Here is a 26,761-nt window from a genome sequence, read left to right as displayed (position 1 = left end):
ATTGTGAAGAAGAAATGGTATCTTTACGAAGTGAAACTGGAACAAGAACCACAGTTGTGATCAAACTCAAAGGAGATATTGATTTAATGATCACACCATTAGCCTTAGAATCACTACAAAAGTGCTTAAAATATTTCAAACTACTTAATTTATTTTGAAAAATATTTAAAATGTTTTTTTACTTCACAGATTTGTTGATAGTTTAATTCCAACATTTAGTAATCTTCATCCGCTCACCGTCTTAAATCATTTACATTCCAGTTGTATTAGTCGTGTTGAAGCCGCTAATATACTTAAACGTGATAAATATTTAAGTCAAATGCAGGGTGGAGGAAGTAAAAGGAGTACTGTGGAAAGAGTAAAACCAAATTTAAATAAAGATGCTCAACCTGATTTACAACAACCAAACCGTGTTTATGAAGAATTTATTGCTTCTCAAATTCAAGGAACTGTCATTTTACCTAAAGTATGTCTACAAATTTTATACTGTTTGAATATAATTTATGTGATTTAATAGATCCTATAAATTGTTTAAAAACATTTTTGATTGTTGATAATTTAGTTTTTAATCAATATTATTAAAAAGAGTTCTTTAAATATTGAATTAATATGTTTAAAAAATGTTATCTGTTTTTTAACTTTATAATTAACTGATAATTAAAATACTCTTAAATATTTTTAATGAATTTCAGATTAACATTTGTGTATTACAAGCATCTATTGTTGAAGAAGTTATATCTTTTTCAGCACTAGATAATATTAGAGATTTGACATGTGTATCATTATTAGCCATATGTCTTGAAGAACTTACTACTAAGTTTCATTTTAGTAAACAGGTTAGTATTCAATAGGTAAATAAATATTTTGCATTTTGTATAATATATTTAATAATAAAATGAATAAGTATTGAAGAGTTCAATCCATAATTGTTTCAAAAGATTTTTATTGAAAAGTTGGTATAACTATTTGAATAATTTCAAGATATTTCATGTATTTTTAAAAGAAATGTATATTGGTCCCATGTTAGGTTTGGTTTTGAATTATTGTGGTGTGAAATGTATTCAAAAATATTTAATCTATTACTTTACTTTTATGACAAATAATTTGATAGAATTATCTATTGAAAAGCATATTTATTAATACTATAATATTTTACTAAAATTAAAAACTCTCCATTCTAATTTTCCAATACTTAATATTTATTATTGTTAAATTAGTTTTTTTTCATCATGTTTTAAATTTATATGATTTCTATTTAAAGGCAAGAGAAATTGTACAAACATATCATCCACCAGCTGTAGCACCAAGTGGTCAAAAGAAAGGTGTTTTAAGTAGAGCTGCTGGAAAAGCATTTTTACTTGGATTGAATATTACATCTGAAGTTGATCCAGAGAGTACCCATGGTGAACCAGTTTATATTGAGACTTCTGAAAAACAGCAAGAAGAAACTGTTATCACACTGCACATAAGTAATTATTTGTTTTTATTTAAATAGAAAAGTGATAATAATAATAATTTTTTATTATGATATTAATTTAATTAATTAATAACAAATGTCAATAAAATCCAAATCTTTGTTTCTATCATATTTCAAAACTAATTAATACTGAGAATTTAACATAGAATGTATAGGACATTAGATTACCATCCATAGATTTTATTTCTGATTGGTACTGTAAGCTTAGTTTGTTCAGTGATTTATTCTATATTATTTATTTCTACCCTAGATTAAATATACTTGATATATATTTAATCTGTTTCTACGATCATGTTTAACTGTTAATAGTATCACTTAAGCCTATGTGTAGGATTTTATAATGGTGAGGGGGAGGGGTAAATATGTTTAAAATAGATATATCAATAATTAGTAATTAGTATTATATATTTATATTTATTATTAAATTTATAAGTATATTAAACATGTTATTTTTTATCAATTTTATAAAATATTAATCATTGTTGTAAAAAATTTACCTAACAAGGGGTAGAAAAGAATTAATTCAATGTTCATTTAATATCCATTTTTATATCACAATATATGTTCAATGATGCCAGTTCTTTAAAGTGATCCTATAGTTCCTATAATCGTAAGCAAAATTGGTATTACATTTAATATTTTATGAACGTTTAGAAATACATCTGCATTACAAATGTTGAAAGCTTAAAAGGTGTTTCAAATAATTTTTATCTAATTTTCTTTTTTGTCAAATTTCATTATGTTATGCATTATTACAAATAAGATTATAAAATATTTAATATAATCAATCAAAAATATAAAACATTATTTATATTTTTTTGGTAATTGGGGGGAGGGGAAGGGGGCCTTGCACATAGGCTTGGTATCAGTATAGATATTTGTTTATTTTAAATATAATGTTAGACTAAATAATATGTGTTATCATTTGATGTTGTATAGAAGTATAGAATAGAATGAATCGAATAGTTACTAAATATTTTAATGTTTTATTTATTATTTATTTATAGATAGGGCACATGCTCAACTGCGTAGACTGCATAATGAGTGTTCAATATTGAAAGAAGCAGTTATAACAGCTATACCCGCTCATTGTTCAAAAGTAATGTTTAAGACTTGTTCTAAAGGAAAATCTACAGAGATTCAGAACAGTGTAAACAGCGATAATGATGAAATAGTGCTCACAAATATTTCGGATGAAAAAATGGGATTTATTATGATGGAATGTGGTTTTGAAGGCATTGCTTTTAAAGTTTGTATTTTGTATAATGAATCTAATGTTAAATATGTTAATTATAATTATGTTCAATTGTTTATAATTAGGTTGTAAAAAGATCTAACTTTGAGAAAGAGAATGATCGAGAAATTAGAGATCTTCCATCACCTTCACCAGTGCCTGAATCCACAGTTGGGAAAATGTCTCATTCTGAAATTCGACCTAAAAATGAAGATAATATAGAATCTAAAGCAAATAGTAAATATTATGATAGTGATCTAATTATATATTTTTATTCATTATAATTGAATGAAAATGAATTAATTTTTATTGTTCTTAGCCTCTAGCAAACAAGATGTAGGTGGTGGATCAACACCAATGGCTACACCTAAGCAAATTAAAACTCCCTCAGAAACGTTTATTAATAATGAAGATACAGCGTAAGTTTCTATATTTTACTTAATATATAAAAGAATTATATTATGTTCCTAATTGAATTGGGCTTTTGTGTAGTGATAATACAATTGCAAAAGTAGGAATTGATAAGAATGCATCATCTTGTGTCATGGAAGTATGTCAAGTTTGGTTTAACTTTGCTGCGCCTCCATTAACACCAATTACTCGTAAAATAGATTATACAAGGTATATGTTATTTTATCTCAGTTAATTGGAATAATATGTTTTTAATTTTATCATATATGTAGACATGACTGGAATTTACTCAGTACAGCATCACCAGCTATTAATGCATGGATGAATCCTAGTAATCGTTTTGCAATGCGTCTTGTGCAAATGCTACGTACTAGATATAGACGATGTACAGCTGTTGTAACTTGTTTAATGGCTGAGGCATTAGATGTTCAAAGTCTTCATATACCTCTTAAAGTATATTTATTTCTATTACAGTTTTGATTATATAATAATCAATAATAAGTGATAACATAATAAATAATTCAAATTTTAATTACATTTATTTTATAGAGTCGTTATAGACATACTACACCTTTGGCTAAAACTCTACAGGAAGATCCTTCATGTCAACTGTGTAATATATTGCAAAAATATCTTCTCCAAAGTGATGTAGCCATTGATATTAACTTAAAAGATCCATTTTTGCCTAATTTATCAATTTTAAGACAAGTAAATTTATTTTAAGAATTTACAATTTTAAAGAATTAAATTAATTAAATTTAAATATTTTACAGGGTGTAATTGTTTTGAGTCGTCAGTGGAAAAATATCTTATATACCCCATTATTACTTGAACATAATTTTAAAAGTCGACATCATAACTTAAAACCATTAAATGTAACTTTTGCAGTTTCAGATGCTGAAGAGGTATGTTCTTTATTGACCAGTTATTATTATTTTTTATTTTTTAATTAAAAATATTAAAAACAAATGTAGTTCAGATATACTTGGGATAATTTACTAGTAAAAATAAAATTTCAAATTAGTATCCTTTTCTAAAACAGGTGTTTTATGATTGTGGCTATTTAAATTCACATCGAAGTGCAAATACATCATACAATCCCGATTTATTTATATGTAAGCAAAAATTAGTATCCAAATATTTGATTATCATTATTAAAAAAAAAAAAAAACATACAATCACTTGGTGTAATGCTTTACATGGTTCATTAGGTGCCTCATTGTGTAATACGTTATTCATTGTCACTATTAGTGTTATTCTAAGGGTGCTTTATGGTTTGCTAATATTAATAATAGTTACACATTAATAATGTAATAATAATTTGTAATTACATGTTTATTGTATATTTTATGGATATAATCATGATTATTTGTAATTTTTTGCCTTGGGTATCATTTGTAAATATGTATTTTTTGGTCATATGCTAAAGGATGGGGAGGCTTCTGGGGAAGAAGGCGGAGAAGGAATAACGGACGAGTGTGCTATGCTGCTGACTAGTGAACGTCATTCGCATGTGTCTACATTACAACGGGTACTCAAATCGCATACAAACAAATGTGGTACGACATGTAAATGTTAAAAATTTAATATTATACAAAATAAAATAATTTTTTATTTGGTATAAATTATAAATAGTATAAATTTATACATTCTTGCATGCCACTTTTTATATTTATTATTTTAAATGAAATATCTTGGAGTGAACTTATTTGGTTTCATGTTTTTATGTATTGGTAATTATCTTTTATTTCTTTAATTCTAATTAAAAAATATAGTGTATCATATCAATAATATTTAAAAAATAAAATAAATTTGTTTATAATTTTGTAACAGCTTATACTTGCTAAAAATACTAATATTTTTAATATAATTGTTATATATTTAGTGCTATGTCTAATGATAGATTCAGTACAACTTATATATATAATATAAAAACTGATTTGAAATAATAAGTGCATGTTTAATAAAATAAAAATAATAATAATAATAAGATCACTATATTTTTAGTCAATAGTAATCCACTAAGATTTTAAATACATTTTATTTTAGTTTTATTGGTCATTGTAGATGATTAATTTATTACATATTTTAAGATAATAGATGACCAATGTTCATCCTGCAGTTTTTTGTTTTGTATTTTTCTTTTAATTAGCATTGATTTATTTATTATATTCTGTTATTTTTTTTTAAACTTATTGTTTTAAATTGGATTTTATTTACTAATTATTATGTTTAAAGCTTTGGTAATTAATCGCTGAAATTAAAATTAAAAATACATTATGATACCTCATTATTTATTATAATAGGGCCAAAAGGAAATTATGGTAACGAGTCTCATTATTATGATCCATTTTCTCCGACTGGTGTGATAGATCAGCCAAATGACAGTGTTGCAATTAGTTCTCATAATTCTTCTTGTGATCAACCGAAAAACAATAAATCACTGTTGCCTACACAAATGCCAGCTTCATCTAGAGCTAGTGTGATGTTTCCAATATTAGATGATACAGTGCAGCATACATACAAAAATATCGTTGAAGTTCCATTAGGTGACAATAACTATCAGGTTCCAGTAGATGGTGAAAATTTAGCTGGAAGTGTTGAAGCTATAAACATGTCTCCTCAAAAATCAGATCGAAATGAAGATCTTTATACTTGGATGGCCAAACAAGATTTTATTAACCCTGAACCTCGAGTATCTAATAGATTGGTTAAAGCTAAAAAAATACGAAATTGGGTTTGTAGATTTATGATGAAGTAATTATTTAGTTATTTATCTAATTATATAATATATTTTTATTTTTCAGCGGCTACGTAAAAGACCATTACGTATATCTGAATCAAAAAATGTACCTCTTACATCTGATAATCAATCATCAGCTGATTTTGCAGAATCAGATTCATTACGTTTTAATATTTTTCCTAAATATGATTCACTACGATTATTGGACGCACACCTCATTTTTGAACCATTATTATCTAGTCTTGGAGTTATGCCTCAACAAATGGTTAACCCTAATTCAAGTAATTTTGTGTTAATTATGTTTAGTTTACTAATTAATAATAATAAAAAAAATGTTTTTATTACTCAAACATAATATTGAATAGCAGCAAAACATTTAAAGAAAATATAAGTTATACGGTGATTAAATTAAACACATTTAATTGTTAATGGAACTTATTATTCTATATTTTTTTCATATTTGTATTAATTATAATTATATCTCTTTCTCTACTATAGTTATATTTTTTTTTCCTTTCGATGTTAAATTAAATTTAACTACAAACATTTTTAATTCTCAAAGTTTAAAACCATTTAGAGATTTTTAGATATTATTCTATAAAAAAATAACAGTTTTGTCTTCTGTACACTTATATTTTATCATAAATTTGTTATGTAATACAATTTACATTAATTTTGCATTATAATATAGGTAATAATGGTATGGCTGCACTTGACTCTTGGGGGTCTAATTTATCACTTGTTGGAAGTCTTGAAACAATGCGTATAGACATTGTTGTCAGTGAGTATGGAAAAGTTTCGGAAACAGGAAAGAAATCAAAAACCTTTAAAAACAAATCAAAATCAGGTATATGATTAGACTCATTAGATCTTTATACTTATCATAAAATGTTAATTATATATTTTAGAAACTCCATGGTTAGATTTATTACCTGAAGTACCTGCATTTTTATGTGATCGTGTTAGTATTGAATGTGATGTACGCCGATCAGCTGATATGACAGTTGTTGATGATATTCGACGACAAAGACGCAATATGTTATACTTATCACGAGGCCAGTTAAAGAAACATTCAAATACCTCATTTAATATTTGTGTTTCTGTTAGATATATTTCTCAACAGGTGAGATGTATAGATAATATTATATATAATACTTATACTCATACAATATATATCTCTGATTTTGTTTCTATGTATTCCTATTCTCTAACTATATAAATTAAATTTGTAGGTTAATATGCCTTTGTTAAGACTTCTTAATCAAATAACTAATATGTACCAAAATGTAAAAGATACACAAATAGAGCTTCGTGAACAACAGCCTCATCCATATGTTACACGTACTAATGCTAAGCCATCAGCATCACAATCAGGTAAATACATATTTTTTATTTCATCTAAAATACATTTAGTTATAGGTTGGTTGAATATTTTAGATCAATCAGAAGTACCAGTTCCCACACCACCACCTATTAAACGATTTTTGCCTCGTTCAACAAGCGAATTGAAACCAATTGTATCACCTTCTCCATCAATACGTTCAAAACACCAAACATTAGCACAAAAACTAAGATCAACTGGTAAAAGCGTTAAAGGCTATATGAATTTGAGTGAAACTCCATTAGTAAGCGAATGTTTAACTCCAAGCTTATCAGAATTTGAACGCATCACACCAATGAAACCTATTGATGAGGTGGATTCCAATATTGTGTCAATGACACCTAGATGTTGGAAGACTGTTTACCATTTATTAGAATTATACGCTACGATGCCTGAAACTAAAACTGTGACACAGAGGATATCATTTGGTGTAGATGTATCAGAAGGATACAAGGGTACTAGAAAATATGATATTCTTTCAGAGGCCAAATCTTGTGATGATATTGATAAAGACGGGTCTACAAGTACTCCAGTACCACCTGTTTCACATCTAAATCAGCGTAAATAATTTTTTTATTTATGACGTTTTTAATTTTCTTGTAATTATAAATTTGTAATCATATATTATAGGAATAGCAAAAGAAGAACGTACAAGACTTATGGTATTTGTTGTAGTTCGTATTCATCGAACTAGACTATTGGCTACATTAAGTGGCTTGAAATTAGAAGCAGAGATTACTAATTTACATACTAGTTCAACTTTTCGAAAGAAAACACGTCCTCCAAGTTTAGAGTGTTCTTTGACTGGACATATTGGTCGTACTATGATAGTACTCTTAGAAGGTGTGGCGCCTAATCAACAGACTGTTGTTAAGGTTACTGTGGGTAAATCACAGACTTTATATTCAAGTATGAGTCGTCGAACAAAGGATCAAAATTCTGGTTTACTAACAATTGGTGTTGTAAATATTGATATTCCTCAACATCCTGTTGCCCTACATGGAATGATGACAAGAGGAAGCAAGCAACTTTCATCTACCTTACAAGTAAACTATCAATTAGTATTAATTAATACATCATAATTTTCTTTTTAACAATACTATGGTAATTATTATTATAAAGGAACTTCGTGTGGCTCGAACATCTAGTCGAATGGGGCGTGTCCCTACAATCGATGAAAGTGATGCACAAGGATCTATGGGACTACCAAGTGTGACAGCCCAACAAAGTCCTATGGTGCAGAGAATGCATAAAGAAGAAATTAATAAGGTTCCTGTTCTTGAACCTAATGTTTTGCTACAGCCATTAGTTATGCATTTCACTGCCGTCATTCAAGTAATATAAGTAAATTAGGACTGTGATTATTATTTATTTATTTTTTTTCTCAGTGTTTAACTGTCACTGCTGCTTTATTGCCTTCTTTAAGAGCACAATATAAAATGGACCAAGTTACCAGCACTGGATATACAGGAAATAAAGCAAAATTTATAATTGATTTGCCTCAACATACTTTATCATTTTCAACTAAAATCCCGGTTTGAATTTTAAATTATTATAAAATGTACATTATTTACATTGCATTTTAAAATAAATAGGTGACTGAGACAAATTTACCATCAGAAGCTAGTATAGAACTTCCAAAAGTACATGTATCAGCTGAATATATACTTGATGGAGGCTTAAAAACTGGGGAAAATCAATTTTCTGGAACAGGTAAGGTTTTTAAAACTTAAAATTATACATAGATATTTTATTTCAATAAATTAATTTTTTTATTTGTAAGACGGTGCTGTACTACGTCAAGGAAATTATTTGAGTGCTGTGGCTGATATTGGTGTATTTGAACAATCGCTTACAACAGATTTGTTAAACCATTTAGTGTTTGTTCAAAAAGTATTCATGAAAGTTAGTTATTTTATTATTAACTGTAATTTATATTATTTAAATATCTAACACATTATATTTGTAGGAAGTTAATGAAGTTGTTCAAAAAGTATACGGAGGTGAAAAACCTGTACCTATATGGTTAGAAGATAATGACACTAATCGTTCTTCTCCTGTCAAAAGAATATTATTTTCATTGACTGTGAAAATGAGGGTAAATTTTTTTACGTTTTTGATATAATATTTGTAATAATTTTAAAATTGTTAAACTAAATAGTTTAAAATTGAAAGCTAAAGTAATTTGTTTATATTAATATATTTATGATTGTAGCGTATAGAACTTACAGCTACTACCCCAACAAATTGTGCTGTTCGATTGGAAACAGGTTCAGCAGACTTTCAGCTATCAAATAGAGTACAAAATGTATCAGGCTCATCTTATCAAACATCTGAACAAGTTAAAATTTTTGTTAAAGCCCATATTGATGTAAATCTATCACTTGGTCAGGTAATACGGAACCCATTGTTTGAAGAGGCTGATCCTGAATTTCAAAGTTTTGCTTTTTTCAAAACAAGAATAGGTAAAAGTTGCAATTATATTTACATTTTGTATATGAAACAATTATATAATTATATTCTAATAATTTTAATTAAATTAACTTTTTAATTTATAAAATTTAATATTTTTAATATACACTCCTTAATATATTTTTTAATTTTTAGAGTTACGGAATGCTTTCCAAGGAGAAATGGTTGGTGAAGGCGAAGACAAAGAAGTAATACTCATTACACTACGAAGACCTTTAATCTATATTCAACCCTTGGCTGTAGATAAGGCAATATTAGTATGGTTAAACTATAAAAATGCATACGAATATTGGAATGAACAAAGGGCAAGTTTAAATAAAGAGGTTTTGACAGCTACTCAACCATTAATAGAAAAATTACCATCTGATAAAATACCAGTATCACCAAATTTGGGTACTATTTTCTTACAATTAACTGTTGAGGATATGGGTATTTGTGTGCCTTTAAATCCACTTCCCCAGGTATGTATTTATGTTTATAAATTACATTTTAAAATTTTAATTTTATAATTTATTTTTAAGACAACATGGGGTTTAAATCGGTCGATTTTTATGGACTTTGAGTCATGTTCTGCAGTGGTTGTTACACTAGAATCAACTAGTATATCAGCATGTAGTTCTGGGTCTCTTGTCAGTAAGGGTCGTTTCATTGGCCTATGTTTGAGATTTGCTGATGATTTTGATTCATCTCTCGATGATTGGAAGCCTGATATAACTAATGAACTTGTGTCCACTGCCATGAATTTGTGCATAGTGTCAGAAGGAACATATGAAGTATGTAGTCGTACAACTTCTCAAAAATTAGACTCTGTTACAGGTATGTAGGTTTTTATAGTTAATATCATAATAAATATTTTTACTGCTAAATTAATTTAATTATGTATTATAGAAAATGCAAAATGGTTCTTAAATGTAAAATGGCAAATGGAAGGTGTTGACATGCATTTAGATGTAAATATAGGAAAACAGCTTAGTGCATTAGGACATACTTTAACTGCTTTGACTGGAGTACAAGATACTGATGATCCATTATCAGATAGTGACCCTATATCTCAAGACAGTGATATTATTAGACACAAATCAAATATGGAAGGTGATATATTAGCATCTTTAGCCATTGATCCCACTATGAGTGCTAAGACTAGATCAAAGATAATTGAGAAAGAAATGTATGAACAAGCTAAAGCTATAAATGATTTACGTTCATTGGGAGCATCTCAAGGGACTATTGAACATGAAGTAAAGCGTTTACGAGAATTAGAAGCAATGGTTTTCAAAGGATTCAGAAGGTAAGATTTGGTTTAAAATTCATTAGCATTTAATGTTAAGCAATTCGACTTTTAGAGATATGATTCAGAAACTAAGAAGACAAAGCGTAAAAGGCAAATCTAGTTTAAAAGGTAAATTTGGACTTAGTAACAAAAGTTCTACATATAGGTCAAAGTCATTTATTGTTTCACCTACACAAGAAGTATCAGAATTTAAAGAAACTCAAAGGTAAAGTAATATTTAAAAATTGTATTCAAACCAATTAATTCAATATATTAAAAATTTAATAAATAATAAATGTGTTAAGTCCTGACGAAGTAACTAGTTTGAGTAGTGTGGAAAATTCTCCTCAAGCTGGACCACAACGTTCAACATCTTTCAGAGTGACACACCCGGGTCATGTAACATTCAGTAACACTAAAGAAATATTCCGACAAAGTTCATTACCTAGTGCTAGTTCCGAACAAAGTTTAACTACAGAAGGTGATGATAGTTGGCCAAACACAGATTATAGTAGACATATGGATTCAAGGTAATTGTTTTTGAACTTTGAAGTTATATTTATTCATCAAATCCAATATTGTTTTGATAGGGATGACTTTTTGGTTAATCCATTATTTGTGTCGGGCGCTACTCAAAAACCACAAGAACCAAATATTGATTTTGAATTAGATGTAAAAGTTTTCATTAACAGTGGAAAATGTGTATTACATACTAAAGATTCTGTTAAAGAAGATGAAATCAAATTGTAAGTATTTTAAGAATTATTAATTTTTAAAACATTTAGTGACTTTGATTTATTTTTAAGGATGTCTAGAATGAAAAAAGAGCGTAGTTCTTCTGGTGGTGTATTTGAATATGTACCTGGAAGTCCAAATTTACCTAGGCGTTCTTATAAAGATAAATTAGGTGCAAATAGTACATCAAGTTCTCGATTAAGACATCACCAGACAGTCACCAATACATTATCTCAGTTATCTGAACTAACTATATTTCATATTCCTGGACTGGATTTCAAAGTACATTACGCATCAAAAATGGTGTCTGACGAAGGTCAATCCCTCATGTACTCAATTGATTCAAGTGGAGTAATTAGTAGAAAAACAAGTACAAAAAAAGCCAGTCTTTATTGTTGGGCTACACTCCAGAGCATACCAGAAGAGACTATTATATCACCACATATACTCGAATTCCTAGAGCAAACTTTAGCTCCTATACCAGCACAACAGTTTGCCGATACAGGTATTTTTTTCATATTTTTATTTTTATAATAAAATGAAAAAATGTTATCTTTCTTTTTTTGTAGGTACATTTGATACAATGTTTACTACTGACAATGATGATGATTTGTTTGCACCATATTTGACACCTGGACAATATGCTTATACTTCATTTCCTGTGGATGTAATTGTTTATCTTCATGTTCAAACATCAACATTTCGATTTTCATGTTTGCCAGTATCAAGAGTTGAGTGTATGCTGAAGTTGCCATCATTGGATATTGTATTTTCTTCTAAGAGAACTGATTCTTCTAATGAGTAATATACAAATTAATTTATTTATTATTAAATATTTATTAATTCATTTTTTCTTGCACATCTTTGATTATTAGACTTGAAGATTATTATGAAGATTCCAATAGTCTACCAGTTGCAGTTGGAGGTTTAAGTATCACTGGAGTAATGGCAGACTTTTCTATGTATATTTTTCATCCATATGGAGGGAAAAAATCATGTAAATAAACTATTAATTTAAAATATATACATATTCTACATATTTATATGTATTGTTACTTTTTCATAGCAGCCAATCTTAAAGAGCCTCATACTCATACATGGTCACCATTAGCTGACGGCGAACGCAAAGATTCTTTAAGTGTTAATGTTGAATTTATTAAATTTCATTTATCCAGAAGTAGGAAGCTTAATTTTGAATCTGTGCCTGGCCCTAAGACCACATCCGATCAAAGTCATGCCACTATTAGATTTTCTAGTGAGTATTTTTTTTTTTGTCTGTTTAATTATTATTTTTTATTTTTTTTTAACAAACTAACAATTTTAATATTTTTTTAGCCATTGTTGATATAGGATCTGCTTCATTCAAATATGATATGAGGCGGTTGACTGAAATTTTAGCATTTCCCCGTGCTTGGTATAGACGTAGCATTGTGCGCAGACTTTTCTTAGGTGATCTTACCAGAACTGTTCCAAGCAGCGTGTATAGTGACCACAGTAATAACGTGGATGCTGAAGATTCGTTAGTTAATAAAAAATTAATATTGAATGTTTGTTAAATTGTTTTTTTTTTTTTTAGGTATGGAAATTTTGTAACTGATACTAAAGTGAAACCTTCTCGTGATAAACTTCACTTGAATATTAAAGGTGATAAACACTTGCCTTTAGAGAAGAAAAAAAATAACTCGAGCCATGATTCAAGTCCAGACCAAAAATCTAGTAGTGTTGGTGCAGCTGCATGGGAAACATTAGTGATATTTGCAGTAAATTTTAAAAGACTTAATGTACATATGAATATGGGAAATGTAATGGGAAATGTTACGTAAGGATATTCATTTCATTAATTATTTTGGTATTACAATTTGTAATTATAATATTTGTTCAGTTGGTTATCTAAACAATTTCATTCCGAAGGCCGATTATCAATTGGAAGTACTGGTCATAAAAACATGTACATTGGATTAGGTCTTGGTGGTTCCGGACTTGATGCTAAAGGCGGTATTGTCGGTGGCACAATCGAATTGAATAAAATTAACACATATGGTATGCTTTGGTACAAATTATATTTTTCTTTTAATATTTTTTTATGTTTTTATTGTTTATAGTTTTGATTAGAGAAGATCCTGGTTCAGAGCCTCGTCATACTCTTGGTTTAAAATTATCAGCCCTTGAACTTCGTTTAGATTATATGGGCACAGCAGTATTAATGTCTAGAGTTAGCTCACTTGAAGTGGTTTTAAAGGATGAATGGAAGGTGTTGAATAAAACCATATCAACTGATAGTATACATGACTCTAGCAAACGTCCAGGAATCGTGTTTATGCATGGTGATCTTGGTTGGGATCAATTACAGATGATGATATCTAAAAGCACATCCTCAGATATAATGAAAATGTTCTATAAATTGGAAGAATTCTTCTCACAGCAGTTTAAATCCAGCAAACGAGTTTTTTCAAGTCTACAAGACCACAGAGAATCAATTAACAATGAGAAAAGTTCAAAAAAGAAAACAGTGAGAAGACGTTTATTGATCTCAACTTCAAGTCCAGATAGTATGTACTATTATATAAGTTTAAAATGACTTTTATTTAATTAATTTTTGTTTACTATAATTATTTTTAGATATAAGTTCAGATGAATGTAAACATCACCATCGACATTGGCAACGTGCATTAGAAGCAGTTTCTGGATTAAGATTATCCACATTAAAGTACCCTTTGCCACATTGGGGTACTGTTTTAGGTGGAAAAATGGATTTACATGGTGTCAATATATCTTTAGCATGCTTTCATGGCATTAATTTTAAATCAAAGTCATGGGCATTATTTTCCTTAAAAGAACCATGTATATCATTTGCTACTGAAGCTCATGAAGTGTTTAATTTTGAAGGTATGAGGTTTCAAGTATTATTTATAAGAATTTTCATCTAAATTGTATTTTTATTTTATATACATAGATTCTGGACCATTATGTAGAGATGACTTGGACATAAATATAGTACAAAATCTCACTTTTAGCTTGGGTATGGAGGGTACTGTACGGCCACAACACAGTATGGCAACTGTGTGTAAGTTTAGTCGTAATGTCCTTTTTCCACCTCAATTTAAAACTATCCAAGAATGGTTTAATTATGCCTTTGCATTAAGTGAAATAGATGGTAAATATTTTGTATTACTGTTTTATAACTATTAAACTTAATAAAATATTTTATTCAAAATATGTAGAAGTTGACCGTTTCCCAAGCTTAGAACGTGAGAAACAAGATACATCCGAGTCAGCACCACGCTCACGTACACCAAAACCTCAAGAGAACTTAACTCATACGCGTGAAGTCATATTTGCATTACCTACTTTACAATTGAATCTAAAAAGCAACCACACACAGCCTGTCAAGTTACCTTCTCCATATGATATCAAACCTATAGTTGAGTGTAGTTTTATAACAGAGTTTGAAGATCATATTTTTGTTACTGTAGATGCAGAAGCTTTTTTCTTTCTACATGATCTCATTACGTCTTATATATTAGAAAAAGATAAAGTAGTAAGTTCTTGAGAGTTAATGTTTATTGTTGTTATTTTTTGTTAATTAATTAATTTTTTTAATTTAGTCTTCTATGACTAATCGGCCTCAAAGTCCAGAATCATCAAATACTGGAAATACTAGTCAGCCTACGATGGAATCGCCTCAATCATTTACTAATGATTGGAGGGATTATAATTGTACCACTTGGCATTTAGAACCAACTGTCAGGTATAGAAAAATAACAATATTTAAATAATTTTTAACAGAAGACAATGTGTTTTATGACTTAAAAAATAATATATTTAAATAAATTTTGAATATTTTTTTTATTTTAGATTGTTGTCTTGGGGAGGTAAAAGTATTGAGCCTTATGGCGTAGACTATATATTACAAAAGCTTGGTTTTTCACATGCTCGAACGACCATACCAAAATGGATGCAAAGAGGATTCATGGATCCTTTGGACAAAGTATTATCAGTGCTTATGTTACGAATGATAGCAATAGCACGAGAAGAAGATGTTGTCCGAAGGGATGATCCTATATAAGACTAAACATTAAATTTAAAATAAAATTATTCCATTGGATGTGACAATTGCATTCTTTTATCATATTAAAATATTATACTGAAAAAATAATATTATATTTTTTACAGGAAAAGTGATTCTATCTACTTAAGCTTGTCTTTGTCCTATTCATTATGGTCAAGGCAGTTATTTACTAAGTGTTTTATACAAACCAAAGATTAGTTATATTTTTTATTATTCACGCGCAAATTAAAGGCTGCATTGAATTAACAATATTTAAGATAATTAACATATTATTATCTATAAACAAAATTATTGTATAATAAAATATTTCTTTCCTCTTTTACATTTGGATAATTCTTAAAAATTGTTTAGTATATGAATTATTAAAATGTATTTTTTATTTTATTTTGTTATTTATACATACATAATAAAATAATAAAATGAATATATGTGTATATTTTTATGGTATTTTGTTGTGAGAATTTATAATGAAAAAAATTTAAATACAAATTATAGAATAGTTTCAATTGCTATTCTGTAATTTTTACACATAACTATTGGTTATTACTTATTAGATTGCATCGATTTAGATGAAAATATCATAAATTAAAATTAAAAGGGAATTATCTAGATTAGGTTTATATAAATTAATATTTTAAACGTTTTTTATATTACAATATCTACAATACGTTGATGTTAATTTTTTATTTATTTATCTATTAGATTTATGTACGAATTATGTTCATAAAGAAAAGTTGTGGTATTAATATTATATAAATGTAATTTTCATCATTTAGTTTGGGTAAATTTGTTAAAATCAGTTAAGTTTTAAATTTAAATTAATATTCAATGAAATATTACCTTTTACAGGTTTATTAGAAGTTATTAGAATTTTGCACAAAATACTTATATTAGGTACTATTTTTTGACATGATAATTTTCTTCTTTTTTTTTCGCTTTGAAATATGATAAAATTTTAGTTTGTGAGAAGATAACTAAGGAATACAATACAAAGTTCTTTACAAATTCTTAAAACATCTTAAAAATATCAAAAATAAATATTATGTACACTATGTTATGATAAACATATGAAGTTCAAACTTTGAGAAATTGGGATATTTTAGTAAAAAAAAAATGATTATAGTTATTAGGTATTTATTTTGTTGTTATTCAAAAAATAAATATTTTTAAGGACTACTTTTCACCATTTATTACATAGGAATGGAAAAAAAACTTAAAAATGAGTGCCGCGATACTAGATAGAAATTTGTAAATACTAAATGTAATAAAGATTACAGTAGAACTCCTCTCATTCGCTCTCGGCTGGTCCGCCGTTCCGATTGATCCGACAATAGTATAATCGATATGAATACTATGTAATTTAAAAATACAATTTGGATTTTCTACTTTATAGAAGATATTATATAAAATTGATTGCTAGTTTAATATTTCCCTTATCGCTTGTCCGCTTTAGTACTCCGACCTCTCTCGTATCGTTTCTATCGGTGTGCGTATTTTGGAATATTGCAGTTAAGTCTAGAATGTCATTTGTTAGACAAAAATCTATAACTGGCTTTTTTCTAAGTAATGTAAAATATAATACATTTCTGATATTATCTTGTATATAATATGTAAATAAAAAAATATTCTGTATATTCTGATAATCTGACTTTTTTCGCGTTCCGACCACACCCCCAGTCCCGAAGGTGACGAATTATAGAGGTTCTACTGTAGTCTGTAATTTAATTCTTAAAAATATAACCAGTTTATTAAAATTATAACTTCTTACATCAGTTTCTATTCAACCACTTATGCGTTAAGTCTTTAAATTGTAAGTTATCTCATTTGAAGAATTCGAGTCCACTAATATATATATATTTTGCTAATTATTTTTCCTTGACTTAGCGGAACGACACTGACGTAGATCAACTTGAGAATTCCTATTTTAATTTAGCTAATTATTTAATTTTGAATTTTGACGTTTTTTTTTTTTCGTTGTGAAAGGGAACCGGAGTTAATTTTGACGTTTTTTGTTGTTTATTTTCTCTGCGTAACGTCTCGTCAGTTGATTCTATGTTTTTAAAATTTTAAAATTCTTGATTTTAAATACCATTTAACCCTCAAATTAATTGTTTCCTTATAAAAGATCGGCACGGTTATCGTTCAGAGTGTTATTTTCGTAATATTTGTTTAGCAACTTTATTTATGATTATTTTCTGTGTCAGTGTCGGATCGTAGACGTATATAATTTATACCAACCTCAACAAAGCTTTTGATGCTATAGATCATAAATAAGCTCTCATTCGTATTCTTAAAGCATCCTGTTTTGGTTAACCTTTATTGTCCTAGTTAAGTCCTACCTTAGTGAAAGGTATCAATGGGTAAAAGACGACTAAAAGTATTTGGTGTCAATGTGTCAAATCTAGCTTGTTCCTGGTTTTGTGCGGGACGCATCTGTCGTTTCTGTTCTCCATATTCATTAATAATGTTATTATCATGTTTTAAACGAAAGCAGCACGCTGTTTTTTTAAGGTTTTTCAATAAGCTGTTGGCGCGTATTATGGCCAAGTAAAAAACTGGTACAACAGAATTAAAACAACGAATGAAAATAATCGTTAAGCTTTATGATTAAATATCTTCTATTTTTCGTATGACTGGTAAAGCACGATTGACGAATATTTTCAACGAGCACTTGTGGTAGTCGTGCACTCGTATGGGACCAGGTTAAGGTATTTATAATATAACAACATTAAAGATGAAAATATATAATAATTATTATGTCTAAAAACTCTAAAATAATAGGTACCAAACACCTAATATTCTTATTAATAAAAATTGTTAATCTATAGAAAAAAAAAAAAAATAAACAAAAGAAAAACGTAAAAGTATTGTTTTAATTTATTGAAGTGCAAAATACTCGATACTTCCTATAAATGTACTTCATTGAAATTAAAGATATAATCGTATCTTAGATAGGTAACATCCAACCATGAGTTATAATAAAATTTTCAGATTTTCAAATTGTTGTATCTATGTAGTAATTGTAATAAGACTAATAAGAGTAATAGGTACAACAATAAACATATTATGCGTCATTTCAAATTTATTGCTTAAAGTCTAAAACATTTATAACATTTTAATGATATATAGAAATTAATATGATTTATAGATATAATTTCTGAAATTAGTCAATCGCTAAAAATAAAAAGATATTTATATTTGTTTTAAATTTTAATCCGCAAGAACTTGAAATTTTTTGACTGTCATTAGGTAAATTATTATTTTCAGAATAAAATTTGTAAAATTTTTAGACTAATTTTAAATTTATTTATAACGCATAAACCTGTAGTTTACACCATTATCCTGCAGTAAGTCGCCAACCCGGCACATAGGTAATGAACTGTCACCATTAACTTACAATTTTAAAATAATTTTCTTTTTCGTGTCTATCAGCAATGTCATTATATTTCTTTTTGTATCTGATTTTGTAATTCACTAATTTTAATAGTTTGATGACCTCGTAATTTGGTTCCCTAAAGAGATTTCTCTTCTAGAATTTTGCGCGTGTCAATCTATATTGTATCTACGCTTCATTAGATCGAGTTACCCGATACGAGATACATTCTAAAGGCGAAACATACTAATTATCATAGCGATTTTCTCGGTTATATTTTAATTATTTTTTTAACTAGTTATAATAATATTTAATATATGTTATCGATGTTATTAGTCTCTCGTTATAATTTAAAAAGACTAATTTTCGGTTGTATTATAACATTTTTTTTTTTTTGGGTTTTGAAAGCTCTATTAATTATTCTAATCGATATTTGGTATATTTTTAATAATGTTATATAAATTGAGTAGGTATTATAGTGTGGTAGGGTAAATAATTTTGTAATACATTATTCTGTTCACTTGGGACTTAGTCCTTTGAGAAAGGTTTACATTTATTAGCATTCAGAATATTCATTTATCCCCATTCATTTGCAGGGGAATTGTGAACATCATTTAAACATACTATTTAACAAATTTCATTTATATTTCATAATCATATACAATTTGGTTAGGTATTATTGTACTATTTTATTAACGTACTATTAACCAATATCATTCGCAAACTAATTTAACATTGAAGTAGCTTTTATACGTATTTGTGCAATAGTTTACTAATCGTTTAACATTGTCGATTTAAAGAATAAAAAATATAATGTCTTAACATTTTTTTTCAAAAAATTTTTGGTTTAAAAATAAAGTATTATATGGAGTTTCCTACATTAATTAATGTAGTATCTCGTATGCAAATTGTATTCTAGATTTTTGTCTAAGCACGGAATTTATTTATTAATAATTATTTTTTAAAAAAGTATTTTTGTTTTTTTCTGTTTTATCCTTATTTATTGTACACGTTAAAGCAAATAAAAGTTTATAAAATAATTTTTTTGGTAGTTAAAAATACATTCATTAAATTTTCTATTTTTATACTTTAGAGTTTAGACTTGGAAATTAAATGTAAGTTTTTAAACACTTGAATTACTTGTAAATAAATTGATAAATAAGAATTTAGGTTTTTGTATTGTAATGTTATAACTTATAACTCTACAATTTATATTAATATTATTAATCAAAAATATATTAAGTATTATACCTCTCTTTTTTACGGTACCTCTTTTAAACTTTACCTTACAGAATTTTAAAAATATCACGTTTAAAACGGTTTCGTGTTAGTTTAACGATTTCATAAAGTTCAATATTATTAAAAGTGCGTAGTAACTAGTAAGTACATGCTGCAAACTATAAAATATACAATCATATGAGAATATTGTGATTTTATAATAGAATAATGTAATATTGAACGGCAGATGGTTTTTTTTTAGCTCTGTGGATTTATACCCTTTATTTATATATGTGTGTGTGTGTTTGTGCTCTGCTTACTGGGTCGAGAGTAATTTGGTGCAAATAATGTTAGAAGTTTTTATGGTTGAAAAGTAATATCTGCAGTCTGTACACGGGAGTTAATAATAATTCAGTAACCGAATAGAATTTTTACAAACACACTGTCGGTAACTATACCTATCTATATTTTTATTTTTAGATAATAATAAATAACTTTGTTCGAATGTCAACCTTGTTATTATTTTTATATAATCATAATAAAACAGATCCACATAATACAATATAATATTTTTATTTAGTAAAACGTGAACCTTTTTTTTTTCTGGAAAGTTTCAGGCAGACTTTTGTGTATCAAGTTAGTAGTTACGTTTATACTATACATCATAATGTTCTCTGTATACTTACTAGATACTATATAGTATATAGATAAACGTGTCTGATATTTGCAGTTTTGCAGGTAAACTAACTAGTTAAGTATAAAATCACTAATAATAAATAGTATAAGGTATAAATCTACAGTTACTAAATTTAAAAACTCATGAAAGATAATGTTTTAATAATGTTCTTGATTTATTGTGCTTACACACGCGCACACACACCGAAACGATTAACGGGGTTTGCTGAAGGATTACGTGTGAGGTCAATGTAAAACAGGATTATATGCAGTGATGGTCGATCTACCGGAAGGATTATCCCAAATTAATTCAACAAACAAATTTAAAAAAAAAGGTTTTGAAGTTGTTTAATTTTTTTATCATCGGTTTTTATAATATAACTATAACGTTGTGTATGAACGGCGATCCGTGGATTTAATGTCTAGATTAGAATTGAGCAATTTCCGGGAACGTAACTTGGTAAACATTTCTGGAAATATTGAACAATTCAAGAGAATAAATTATTATTTATTGATAATTAATAATTAATGGGGTATTTTAATTAGATATTCAAATGTTTCGACATTATATATCTTGTTTATTTATAAGTAAAAAACAAAATTTAATGTAACTTTTTTTTTAATCGATCAAAATTAAACAATAAAAAAAAAGAGAGAATTGTGTCTTTGTGCATCGAACATTTTAATTGTAATAATACGATATGAAATATTATTTATAATAAAAGAACTTAGATTAATTAACTTTAATAAATTAAAATTCAATAATGTTAACCCAATTATGATATATATTTGTGTACAAATTTTCTTAAGCATGTATTAATTTAAACATCAGATCGAAAATTAATAATAGTTTATTAATATAATTTTGGAGCGATTTGTATTTAAATACTTCATTTAGATACTGGCTAAGATATCTATTAAATAATTAGTATAAAATATAATAATAAAGTTGTGATAATAATGTTATCATGATATAATATTCACAGTGTAAAATATGTTTCAATGGTGATTTCTGTTGACCTTTGATAAATGTATTCTGTCTTACGATATCGATATACGTGACAAAAAAATCGAAGGATATTTTCAATTTAAAACGTCCCGACTGATAAATAATAATTTATTTTTGAAACATTAAAAATAAAAATAAAAAACATGAATCATGAAATATCTAACAGATTTACGTAGGTATACCTTATATACTCACTGTGATTATTCTAAATATAGTCCGCCAACATTCCACAACCCCGTGCGACGTGCCTATTGTGATCACATCATTTTTTCGATAATATTGTAAATTTTAATATTATTTTACTATTACCTATTTAATATTTTAGTAATGCGTGTCGATGAATTATTATTTCGCGGCCCCTACGGACGTTTTCATTCCTCGCCGTGAACTCTTCGAACATCTATTCAATATAAGTTTTTTGTTCGATTTGATTACGCAGAGGTAGACAGATCTGTCAAAGCGCGCGTTTCGTCCGTACAACGTACGCCGCAGAGACTGTTGTCCACTGTGTTTTCTATATCGCGGGAGTATACCAGTATAAAGGTTAAATTTTGTGCAGACAAACATTGACAGTAGTAAAATGAATTATTATCTAGTGATGGTAATTTTGTTTTTATCCGTAACAGGCTTATGTTTTATTAGGTACGCGTCGCATGATCGATGACCATCGGCCTGCAGCGGGCAGCGGCGATGACACGAGTCGAAATAAATTTTTGAACACAAATCCGTATCGTAAAAACCGATTTCAGATTATTTAAATTCGTTTAATAATACCGGAAAAATGATTGTTAAACTCGATTTTTCATAATAATATGTTTTATTGCGTTACATTGGTATGGAAGTTTTTTTTTTACTGACTATAGAATGAAGAAACCTCCAAAAATATATTTTGCTCAATCATAACATATTATAATAATTGTGTCGATTCGTTGTGGCCTAATCTTTAAAAATTTAATCAAACGAACAAAATACTGCTCCTTTATGATAATGACTGTGTTCAATGTTGTGTACTGGCCGAATTTCAGTACGTCGAAAAAATCAATTCTCGCGTCACACAGTTGCTTGAGCAATGTCCATAATTTCATACACAGTTATTCACATGTATGACTTGGGTCAACATTCTCTTGGGACTTCAACCATTTTATTGTGACGCTGTCCACCTCATTATTTAATATTATAACTTGCAAGTTATAGAAACGTGACATAACTCTTGTATGCTTCTAAAATCTGCTTTTAATACATATACTGAAGGTATATAATAATTACATAATGAAACTATTTAGCTTTATTATTTATAACCCTATAAAGTTAAGGGGCACTAAATCGTATACTAAGCATGTTTCAGATAGGCATACCACATTAATAATTATATGATTCACTATTATCATCATAGTTATAAGTTATTATTAAATCGCTCATTCTTTGATATATTATACTGTACAGTGTACAGGGTGTTTCATCCTATTTGTTTTTTCAGGTATACAACGTTATTCCCTGTCAATTATATTTTAATATACTCTAATATAATGATTTGAATATTTGCAGTATTCTGTTTCAAGTTAAAACTTACATATAATGTCAATCGAATAATATTGTTAACAAAAACCTAATACAGCTTTTGAAGTTATAATAAAAATTATGTCTTTATCAATTATTGGAATTGTTTGATTACTGTTTAGAGTTTAGGTACCTAAACTAAAAATTTTTTATACATTTTAATATTTTATAGACTTACTAGCCCGGGATTTTCTCATCAAGTAATAATTTTCAAAAATATGAAGATTAAATTGTTTTTATTTTTTAAATGCGATGATTTGTTGTGCGTTTTAAATTTTAGATTGTAAGTAATCACTGTTAGTTTAAGTGATTAACTACAATTGTTGAATTATTTATAGGTATATTAATATGAATATCGATGTAATTTAAACAAAATTAACCAATTTTTTTATTTTTATTTTCGTTTTATTTCGGTTAGTATTTTTATATTTGAATACGACGCGGTATTTTAAATATTAAAAATAAATAAATACAAAAAGTGATAAGCTTATTATATAGTATCGTTTATTTTATGTTGTAACAAGAAGGTTAAAAAATAAACACAAAATGTAGTTGGATTAAAAATATTTTAATTTTAAAAGTAAATAAAATGATGCATTTTTCGTTCATATTGAATAAGTATGGACAGAGCGAGAAAAATAAAGCATTATGGATGGGGTTTCTATGAGTATTTTTTTTTTTTTTTATAAACACTTAATGAAATATATCTCTTCTTAATTTATTTTGTATTGCATATTTATATGGTAATTTAACTAATGTCAAAACGATTGATTACTTTGTTTCCTAAGGGACTTACAAACCTTTCTTATAAAACAATTTACCCGTACTTTGATATATTGTGCAGCGTAATCTATCCATTATTTTTATAATTTCTTTTATTAATACAAGCTCTAAAAAGTTTTTACAACGATTTAACTTTGATATTCAAGTAACAAGAAATTACTTTTAGTTCTCAAATAATGTATTTTTGATCGTCCTATTTCGCTCTGCCCACCTACATTTAAGGTCGTAATGTTTCCAACGAGTATTATCTGTTGGTGTTCAACTGTGAATTGGCTATACACAAGTGTGTACTTAGCGTAGTTTAAATGATTAATAACTACACAAGTTTGAAGTTTGTTTTCATTGTGTTTGTGTATAACCTATACATATATCACAGCTAAATCTAAACTCAACTACATATAATATAATAATTATTGAGGTAACGGTTAAGATATAATATTTTTTTATAAACTTATAACGATCTAGCATTGTAAAATTGTGGTCAATAACATAAGAAACAATAATAAATATGACGCGAACGTCAGTTGTGTGCATGGTATGTCACCAGCGGATTTTGTTTTCGGCCCTTTCGTAGGATTCGTGTGATGTTTGCGGGTGATCGTTACCACTGCATTCGTTTGGTTTGTTGGCACGGTCATGTTGCAGTACATGTCATCGCAGCAGGATACGCACACCTGTAAATAAATTACTGTGTTTAATGAGTTTTTAAATGTATTGTTCACAAAATTTTGATTAAAATAAAATAATTGCTATCACATTTTAACATCGCGAAATGATGGTTTTAGCCATAGGCGTGATTTCGTTGAATGTTAACTGCAGGAAAACTGGAAAATCTTTGGTCGCAAGTATTTTTTTTCAAATTATACTCGAAGAAAGTAAAATACCTATATCTATACGAAATCACTTGTTCGCTTGAGGTACCTTTTATTGTTTTTTACCAAAATGAAGCTACTGATACTTTTATATTTGTTCGAAATACACATCATTAAATTAATTTAAAATAAATAATAAAACGACAACTAGCATTGACTAACCAAGTGGTGATCAATGGACGATAGTCACGCGTGTCGCCCTTATACGTTGGAAAACTGTGCTAACTATCATAATAAAATGAAAAATGTTTCGGGCGTGTCCGCGGTGCTACGATACTACGTACATAGTTTGACCTTAAATTTGCAGAACATTCAAGTGCAAGATCTTACAACCCCCAGATTTTGCCTATATCTATGGTATTTTAAATATGTATATAATGTACGTACAGTAAGATTTATATTTTATAGAGAAAATTAGTTTTAACAGCGCCTGTATGTAAAAAGTACGTTATAGTACCTGTATGTCTTCTTTGAATGAGTAAAAAAACATAATTTAAATAAGACTTTCACTGGATTATTTAAGAAAAAATTATATATATGCATATAGATAGATATACTTTTAATGGAATTAAGGTATTGCCGTATTGATGACAAAAATAAGGTGAAATCATAATATTATAATTATATACATGGGCAACTGTGAAAATTTTTATTAAACATAAACTTTGTAAAATAATTTAGACTCGTATTTATATTAAAATAGGTAATATATTGTGGACCTTATGGTTTATGTATATAATTTAAAGAAGAGGATATTAAATAATTTTTCCTTATCAATTATTTAATTTAATTATAGGTACCTACTTTTTTTTTTTTAAATTAAGCATTTATTATATTGCAGTTTATTATTATTACTTACCTATTATGTACGTAAATAAACTATCATATTTTTTAAATTTAAATTAGTTATTATTAAAATAAAAAGTTCTTAAACAATAAATAAATAGGTAGGTAAATAATATATAGCATGTTAATTTATAGAGTTTAAGAGGATTACTTAACCTTTATTATTTTATAACATTTAAATTCAATGTACCTATAAAGGTTTAGTCAGGTAATAACAGTTCATACATGATAATACAGATATTCACATTAAGTAATATAAAATATAAATATATATATATAATACATCATTAATTGTTGTTTATTGTTTTTTTATTCTTTGTTTATAGTGCAGCAGTTTTACATTGTGAATTTTAAATATCAAAAAAAAGAATTCTTGATTGATAAGAATATGTAAAATTATTTTTAGTAGCACTTTATTAGTTAAATTGTATCAACAGTCGAAATGTATCTGATGTAGAATTTAAGAAGTGTATATTATAGTGAATAGTGATTGATTAAAATGAACAATGGACAAACATCACAATGGAGTTTTTTTTTTTGTATTTCTTCCGGCCATCTATTTAATGTTTAAATCCCATCCACAACATCTTACCTTTCCATTTTATTTTATCTCTTGACATTACATCGATTTATTAT

General features: G+C 27.4%; 2 protein-coding genes across 4 annotated transcripts in view; one reads left to right on the top strand and one right to left on the bottom strand.

The window, feature by feature from the left end:
- Positions 1-16,080, top strand: part of LOC112603894 (uncharacterized protein KIAA1109) — a 29,482-nt gene extending 13,402 nt beyond the window's left edge. The window contains exons 32-75 of one of the 2 annotated variants that reach the window (XM_025352702.1): positions 1-121; positions 190-466; positions 693-836; positions 1,262-1,469; positions 2,485-2,726; positions 2,798-2,948; positions 3,031-3,130; positions 3,204-3,332; positions 3,395-3,575; positions 3,672-3,830; positions 3,896-4,027; positions 4,552-4,690; positions 5,429-5,859; positions 5,930-6,146; positions 6,557-6,712; positions 6,774-6,988; positions 7,098-7,239; positions 7,303-7,806; positions 7,877-8,292; positions 8,369-8,581; positions 8,635-8,781; positions 8,842-8,959; positions 9,030-9,151; positions 9,216-9,344; positions 9,462-9,711; positions 9,854-10,179; positions 10,240-10,534; positions 10,607-11,006; positions 11,062-11,214; positions 11,294-11,518; positions 11,579-11,734; positions 11,795-12,228; positions 12,293-12,524; positions 12,599-12,720; positions 12,790-12,978; positions 13,059-13,242; positions 13,300-13,542; positions 13,606-13,763; positions 13,826-14,272; positions 14,343-14,609; positions 14,677-14,877; positions 14,945-15,261; positions 15,329-15,471; positions 15,579-16,080. In XM_025352702.1, coding sequence (XP_025208487.1) covers positions 1-121; positions 190-466; positions 693-836; positions 1,262-1,469; positions 2,485-2,726; positions 2,798-2,948; positions 3,031-3,130; positions 3,204-3,332; positions 3,395-3,575; positions 3,672-3,830; positions 3,896-4,027; positions 4,552-4,690; positions 5,429-5,859; positions 5,930-6,146; positions 6,557-6,712; positions 6,774-6,988; positions 7,098-7,239; positions 7,303-7,806; positions 7,877-8,292; positions 8,369-8,581; positions 8,635-8,781; positions 8,842-8,959; positions 9,030-9,151; positions 9,216-9,344; positions 9,462-9,711; positions 9,854-10,179; positions 10,240-10,534; positions 10,607-11,006; positions 11,062-11,214; positions 11,294-11,518; positions 11,579-11,734; positions 11,795-12,228; positions 12,293-12,524; positions 12,599-12,720; positions 12,790-12,978; positions 13,059-13,242; positions 13,300-13,542; positions 13,606-13,763; positions 13,826-14,272; positions 14,343-14,609; positions 14,677-14,877; positions 14,945-15,261; positions 15,329-15,471; positions 15,579-15,789 — 9,746 coding nt within the window. In that variant the 3' untranslated portion in view covers positions 15,790-16,080. The remainder of the gene's footprint in view (positions 122-189; positions 467-692; positions 837-1,261; positions 1,470-2,484; positions 2,727-2,797; positions 2,949-3,030; positions 3,131-3,203; positions 3,333-3,394; positions 3,576-3,671; positions 3,831-3,895; positions 4,028-4,551; positions 4,691-5,428; positions 5,860-5,929; positions 6,147-6,556; positions 6,713-6,773; positions 6,989-7,097; positions 7,240-7,302; positions 7,807-7,876; positions 8,293-8,368; positions 8,582-8,634; positions 8,782-8,841; positions 8,960-9,029; positions 9,152-9,215; positions 9,345-9,461; positions 9,712-9,853; positions 10,180-10,239; positions 10,535-10,606; positions 11,007-11,061; positions 11,215-11,293; positions 11,519-11,578; positions 11,735-11,794; positions 12,229-12,292; positions 12,525-12,598; positions 12,721-12,789; positions 12,979-13,058; positions 13,243-13,299; positions 13,543-13,605; positions 13,764-13,825; positions 14,273-14,342; positions 14,610-14,676; positions 14,878-14,944; positions 15,262-15,328; positions 15,472-15,578) is intronic. The other variant, XM_025352703.1, reaches the window with a different exon arrangement.
- An 8,101-nt stretch (positions 16,081-24,181) lies between these two features.
- The window catches only part of LOC112603892 (ly6/PLAUR domain-containing protein 6B-like), a 61,465-nt gene continuing 58,885 nt past the window's right edge, over positions 24,182-26,761 (bottom strand). For both annotated transcript variants that reach the window (XM_025352699.1, XM_025352700.1), the window contains exon 5: positions 24,182-25,081. In XM_025352699.1, coding sequence (XP_025208484.1) covers positions 24,869-25,081 — 213 coding nt within the window. In that variant the 3' untranslated portion in view covers positions 24,182-24,868. The remainder of the gene's footprint in view (positions 25,082-26,761) is intronic.

Source organism: Melanaphis sacchari, unplaced genomic scaffold (genome assembly GCF_002803265.2).
Source record: "Melanaphis sacchari strain LSU unplaced genomic scaffold, SCAv2.0 Contig113_pilon_pilon, whole genome shotgun sequence".
NCBI lineage: Eukaryota > Metazoa > Arthropoda > Insecta > Hemiptera > Aphididae > Melanaphis > Melanaphis sacchari.
This window is presented reverse-complemented; position numbering and strand designations above follow the sequence as displayed.